Below are 6,916 nucleotides of genomic sequence, written 5' to 3'. Positions count from 1 at the left end.
TGTGTGTGTGTGTGTGTGTGTGTGTGTGTCGGTCGTGGGGCTTGAACTCTGGGCCTGAGCGCTGTCCCTCAGCTCTTCAGCTCAAGGCAAGCATTTCACCACTTGAGCCACAGCGCCACTTCTGGTTTTCTGGTAGTTTCTTGGAGATAAGAGTCTCAAACTGGCTTTGAACCTCGATCCTCAGCTCTCAGCCTCCTGAGTAGCTAGGATTACAGGCATGAGCCATCAGTGCCAGGCTTTCCATGCTCTTTAAGGGAACTTCTAGTTCTAAAATGCTACTTTCCCCTGTTACCCTCCAGGGTAGCGAGACATTATTTCAATAATGAGATCAGAGCCATGAAGAAATTTGATTCTCCCAACATCCTTCGTATATTTGGTATTTGCATTGATAAATCAGGTAAGGAGACTTCAAGGATTGGTCAAGCTCTTCATGAATATGTTTCTATGTACTGGGGTTTGTTGTTGTTGCTGTTGTGTTTGTTTGTTTTTTTCTGTAGGTCATGGGGCTTGAACTTAGGGCCTAGACACAGTCCCTGAGCTTTTATGCTCAAGACTAGCATGCTATCTCTTAAGCTACAGCTCTACTTCTGGTTTTTTGGGTGGTTAATTGGAGATAAGAGTCACACAGACTCTACCTGGGCTGGCTTCAAACCTTAATCTTCAGATCTCAGCCTCTTGAGTGACTAAGGGTATAACCACCAGCACCCAGCTGTAAAAGACATTTCTCAAATGATTCCTCAATGTAAAATGACAACATTTCAAGAGCCATGAAGAGAATGAGAATTCTAGGAGCATTTGATCCATTCAGTATAGCATGGAGTAAACTGTGAGGCAGAAGTGTAGAGTTATGGGAGAAATGAGGCTCACAGCAGAGCTGAGGCACCTCTGCAGAGAGGCAGAGGTGACCTGCAGGTAGGAGGAGCTCTGGGTGGGACTAGTTCCTCACAGTATCTGGTTCCTCTCCACCAGACAATCTGCCTCGATTTTCCATCGTCATGGAGTACTGTGAGCTCGGTACCCTACGGGAACTGTTGGAGGACAAAAAGGATCTTTCATTGGGTATGCGAATTCACCTAATCCTGGAGGCAGCCAGAGGTTTATACAGGTACCACACGGGGTAAAATGGCACCAACAAAGATTCGTGGGAGAATAGGCTGGAACCCCCAGATAGTCTCTGTTCCATCTATTGTTGCTGTGTTCACTCTGGTTATAACACCTTAGATAGCAAGTGTAATCTAGTGAGCATCAACGCTCTTGAATCAGTGTCAGGTTTCTCTTGTAGATAGACCCGACTACTAGAACTGCCTGATTTAGCAGATAACAATACACAATATCTGGTTCAAATTGAAGTGCAGAATATTGGTTCAAATTGAAGTGCAGAATATTTTTATGAATAATTAAACATTTCATATAAATATATACTAAATATTACGTGGGACATACACTGACTTTCAGATATACCAAGTCTTATGTGAACAATAAATGGAGGAGGGGGGTTTGCCGGTCCAGGGGCTTGAACTCAGGGCCTGGGCGCTCTCCCGGAGCATCTTTGTGCTCAATGCTAGTGTTCTACCACTTTGAGCCACAGCACCACTTCTAGCCTTTTCTGAGTAGTTTATTAGAGATGACAGTCTCGTGGACTTTCCTGCCAGGGCTGGCTTTGAACCACAAGCCTCAAATCTCAGCCTTCTAAGTAGCTAGGATTACAGGCATGAACCACCAGCACCAAAATGTTTTTCTTTAGAGAGGGAGAGAGAGAGAGAGAGAGTGTGTGTGTGTATGCTAGTCCGGAGTTTGAACTCAGGACTTGGACACTGTCCCAGAACTTTTTTTGCTCAAAGTTAGCCACTTCCAGCTTATTTGTGGTTAACTAAAGAGTTAGGTTGGAGGGGCTGGAAATGTGGCTTAGTGGTAGAGGGCTTGCCTAGCACGCATGAAGCCCTGGGTTCCATTCCTCAGTACCACATTCAGAGGAAAAAGCCACAAGTGGCACTGTGGCTCAAGTGGTATCAAGTGATAAGAGTATTAGCCTTGAGCAAAAGAAGCTCAGGGACTGCCCAGGCCCTGAGTCAAGCCCCAGAACTGGTACACACTAAAAAAGAGTTAGTTGGAGGAAAAAGTCTCATAGACTTTCCTGTCTGGCCTGGCGTTGAACCACAATCCTCAGATCTCAGCCTCTTGAGTAGCAAGGATTATAGGCATGAGCCCCTGGCACCCTGCTAGCCCCACCCCTTTTTTTTCTTTGCTTCTTAGTTATTTGGGGGAATAAAATCTCCCACTTTACTCCAAGCTATCCTGGACTGTAATCCTCCTCTTATGTTTCCCACATAGTTGCCCTCTGTCTGTCTGTCTGTCTGTCTGCTTCGCTCTTTGCAGTACAAGGGTTGAACTCAGGACTTCAAACTTGCAAGACAAGTGCTCTACCATTTGAACCATACCTCAGCCTCCACTTTTATTGTTGTTGTTGGTGGTGGTCTTGGGTCTTGAACTCTGGGCCTGGGCACTGTCCCTAAGCTCTTCAGCTCAAGGCAAGTGTTCTACCCTTGAGCCACAGCACCACTTCTGGTTTTCTGGTGTTAATTGAAGATCAGAATCTCACAGAGCCAGGTGCCAGTGGCACAGGCCTGTAATCCTAGCTACTCAGGAGGCTGGGATCTGAGGATCATAATTGAAAGCCAGCCCGGGCAGGAAAAGTCCATGAGACTCTTATCACCAATAAACCACTAGAAAACTGGAAGTGCTGCTGGGGCTCAAGCAGTAGAGCACTGGCCTTGAGCTAAAGAGCATAGGGACAGTGCCCAAGCCCTGAGTTCAAGCCCCACGACTGACAAAAAAAAAATAGTCTCACAGAATTTCCTGCCCGGTGTTGGCTTTGAATGGTGATCCTCAGATCTCAGCCTCTTGAGTAGCTAGGATTACAGGCTTGAGCCACTGGCACCCTGCTAGCCCCACCCCCCCTTTTTTTTTCTTTGCTTCTTAGTTATTTGGGGGAATAAAATCTCCCATTTTTCTCCAAGCTATCCTGGACTGTAATCCTCCTCTTATGTTTCCCACATAGTTGGGCTGACAGCATATATCACCACACACAACCATTTGTTACAATGTAGACTTTTTACCTAGGCTGGCCTTGAACCAAGATCCTCCTAATCCCCCCCTCTAAAGTAGATGGCCTTACTCATATAGAATATTGTATTTTTGGAAGTGGTGCTGTAGCTCAAGTGGTAGAGTGCTCACCTTGAGCTGAAGAGCTGAGGGACAGCGCCCAGGCCCAGAGTTCAGGCCCCATGACCACACACACACACAAATATATATATATATATATGTATATATATATATATATATATAGTATTCTTAAATATTTTCTCCCTAAAGTGACCCCTGGTACACATACTTCTCAAGGATTGTCACCCTGACCTATCTGACACATCTCAGCTCTACTAGATTCAGCACACTGTCAAATCCCACCTCTTTATCTAAGTTTCTGGGCTCTCCATGGATAGCTACCATTAGCCAGGCATGCTCTAGCCAGTAATGATTGTGTGCAAAAGTCACTAATGCCCTCTTCCCTTTGGTCATGTCAGGTTGCACCATTCAGAAACACTTCAACTCCATAGAAACATCAACAGTTCCAATTTCCTGGTAACTGGAAACTACCAAGTGAAGGTGAGCATATCCTTTAGAGACTCTTGGGGTGGGTCAAAACATGTGTGTTTGGTAACAAAGAGGGTCATAAGCAGCTCAGAAAGTTGTGCTGATTGTTTCTCCCCATTTTAGATCAGAGCTCCACTCTTCTCTGCTTGAATTGCTTTCTGTGTGACCACCACAGGGCAGACCCCAGTCTTCCCTCCTGCTCTGATGCCTGACACCACTTTTTTTGTGTGTGTGTGCCAATCCTGGAGCTTGAATTCAGGGCCTGGACACTGTCCCTGAACTGTTTTTGCTCAAGGCTAGCACCCTACCACTTGAGCCACAGTGCCACTTCCAGCTTTTTCTGTGTACGTGGTACAGAAGAATTGAACCCAGGGCTTCATGCATGCTAGGCAAGCACTCTACCACTAAGCCACATTCCCAGCCTCTGTACAGCACTTCTAAGTCAGTACGGCATCCACAATAGCATCTTCTTAGGTTCACCTAGGTATTCAGATTTACATATCTGTCATGGCCACATTTGGCATTCAGAATTCCTTAGATGCATCTTCTACAAGAAATATACCTCGTCAACAATGTCAAACTCCTCTCTCCATTGGAAGGCCCCATAGCTGTCCAACAAATATTGTCTTTGTTCTCCCCTGGGTTTCTACAGAAAGAGGCTCCCCAAGGTAAATATGAAGAAGCTATTCAGGCTTAGAAGTCCCAGGACTCACACAAGTCAATATCTCCCTCCCACATTGAACTCAGGGCTTCACACTTGCTAGACAAGTACTCTACCACTTGAGCCATACCTCCAGCACTTTATTTTGCTGGTCCTGAGGCTTGAATTCTGGGCCTGGGCACTGTCCCTGAGCTTCTTTTGCTTAAGGCAAGCACTCTACCAACTTAGCCTCAGTGCCACCTTGCAGCTTTTTTGAGTAGTTTATTGGATATAAGAGTCTCATGGAGTTTCCTGCCCAGGCTGGCTTTGAACTGTGATCCTCAGATTTCAGCCTCCTGAATATATAGTATTACAGGCATGAGCCACCAGTGCCTGCCCGACACTTTTCTTTTTGACTTTTAGTTTTTCAGGTAGAGCCTCACACTGACTTTTTCTAGGCTGACAAACTACAATCCTCCTACTTTGCTTCCTATCAATACTTCTTAGAACAACTGTACCGACCAACCTTCTAATAATCCTGAAAGAGACATCAGTTCCCATTTAGAAGAGCTAATACACAGAACAGCATACCTACAAGCTGTGCATGGTCTACTGACCCACTGACTGCCACCCACCATTTTGCTACTCAGCCATTGTTTTTTTTTAATTATCAATAATGTTGCTAAGGATTATAGCTGTTAATCTACATTTATCAAGCTTTCAGGGCAACAGCTAAAAAGTGAACTGAAAAATCTACCATCACTTGTTTTGTTTACTCAGCAGAAGCCAGGGTTTCATGGATTCATTGTCAAAAATTACCAGATTCGTAAAGAATGTTGTATTCTTTATCCATAAATGGTTTTCTTTCTTCCAGCCTTAAGATACTCAGTGTTGCTCATTAGGTGCTGGTGGCTCATGCCTGCAATTCTAGCTACTCAGAAGGCTAAGATCTGAGATTTGCAGTTTGAAGCCAGGCTGGGCAGATAAGTCTGTGAGATTCTTATCTCCAATTAACCATCAGAAAACTGGTAGTGGCGCTGTAGCTCAATGTGGTAGAGCACTACCCTTGAGTAAAAAAGTGCCCAGGCATGAGTTCAAGCTCCATGACTGACAAAAAAAAAAAAAAGTTGTAACCATTAACCATTACATCAAGTAACCCTCCCTGCCATCATCCCTATTTCATACAGAACTCTCTTTGTACTTCTCTTGGTTAGTGCACTATGATAAGTTGAACTATAATATCAACATATATAATAGGCACACAACCAGAAGACATCACTGGAAATAAATCCCTCCCTAACAATCACTTACCACACCAACTCCCTTTCCCCTACTCCTCCATCCCAGATCTCAGTTTTTTTTGTTTGTTTGTTGGTTTTATTTTTCTGCCCAGCTTGCAGGGTTTGAGTTAAGTGAAACTCAGACTTTCATCAGTCAGAAAAGGAAGACGAAAACAGATAAAGTCAATTCTACAGCATACGTCTCACCCCAAGGACTGAAAAATGGGTTTTACAGATATGATGTACAAGCTGAAATATACAGGTATGTTCGTGTTCTTTTACAGAACCTAACCCAGATGAACAGAACAGGAAGGTCCAAGTCAAATTTTTCTAAGGGTCATCTTAATTCTATTGAACAGAGTTGGGTGGTAATCTGAACATTTACTAAGTTTTCTGGCAATAGCTAAAGGGACACAGGGAAAAGAATTCATTAAGGCGTTTATTTTCTTGGTTTTCTTTTAGCTTTGGCATCGTCCTCTGGGAAATTGTCACTGGGAAGATTCCTTTTGATGGTAAAGAATACAAAGGCTGGCTCTGCCAGTGCTGGGGTTGGGACCCCTTCTAAAGCACCAGAAAATTCCTCCATCTGTCTTGGGAACTATATTGTCTGATGTAGAAACTGACTAGGGTAACCACCAATGGAATTATTGGAGACTCCTGCTTTTTCCATATTTGAAGTTCCTAGTTCTAACACCAGCTATTAGTAGCTAGAGAGATGTGTGAGAATATAGGAACAATATGCCTTCCGTCTTATCATTTCCATTCCAGGCAAGGACAATAAGGAGATCTACCAGCTGGCAGCTATGGAAGGGTACCAGGAGCCAGTGAACGAAGACTGCCCTCCAGAGCTACAGGAAGTCATTGAAATGTGCCTGGCCTATGAGCCCTCCCAGAGACCCTCTGTTAAAGGTATGGTTTATTTCACATTTGTGAAAGATTTCAACTGTGTGTGTGTGTGTACACATGTGCATGCACATGCACACGCATGTACACTGAGGTTTGAACTCAGGGCCTTAGCATTCTCCTTTAGCTATTTTTACTCAAGGCTGGTGCTCTACCATTGAATCACAACTCCACATTCAGCTTTTCTGAGGTGGTTAATTGGAGATAAAAGGCTCACAGATTTTCCTTCCCCAGGCTGGCTTCAAACTTCAATCCTTAGATCTCAAACTCCTGAGTAGCTATGGTTACATGTGTGAGCTACCAGTGGCTGACAAAAGATTTCATTTTTCAAAGTGCCAAGAAATTAGGAATAGGGGCTGGGAAGGTGGCTCAGTGGTAGAGCGCTTGCCTTGCATGCCTGAGGCCCTGGGTTCGATTCCTCAGCACCACATAAGCAAAAAGA

At 44.4% G+C, this 6,916-nt stretch overlaps 1 protein-coding gene across 1 annotated transcript in view; it reads left to right on the top strand.

Annotated features, from left to right (window-relative positions):
• Mlkl (mixed lineage kinase domain-like) overlaps positions 1–6,916 on the top strand; it is an 18,119-nt gene that overhangs the window by 6,740 nt on the left and 4,463 nt on the right. Inside the window, exons 4-9 of the mRNA XM_013012688.1 lie at positions 305–397; positions 970–1,105; positions 3,582–3,663; positions 5,685–5,833; positions 6,034–6,083; positions 6,340–6,480. Of these exons, the coding sequence (XP_012868142.1) occupies positions 305–397; positions 970–1,105; positions 3,582–3,663; positions 5,685–5,833; positions 6,034–6,083; positions 6,340–6,480 (651 nt within the window). The remainder of the gene's footprint in view (positions 1–304; positions 398–969; positions 1,106–3,581; positions 3,664–5,684; positions 5,834–6,033; positions 6,084–6,339; positions 6,481–6,916) is intronic.

Source organism: Dipodomys ordii, unplaced genomic scaffold (genome assembly GCF_000151885.1).
Source record: "Dipodomys ordii isolate 6190 unplaced genomic scaffold, Dord_2.0 Scaffold18, whole genome shotgun sequence".
In the NCBI taxonomy this organism is placed as follows: domain Eukaryota; kingdom Metazoa; phylum Chordata; class Mammalia; order Rodentia; family Heteromyidae; genus Dipodomys; species Dipodomys ordii.
Note: the sequence above shows the minus strand (reverse complement) of the source record. Positions and strands in the feature narration are given on the sequence as shown.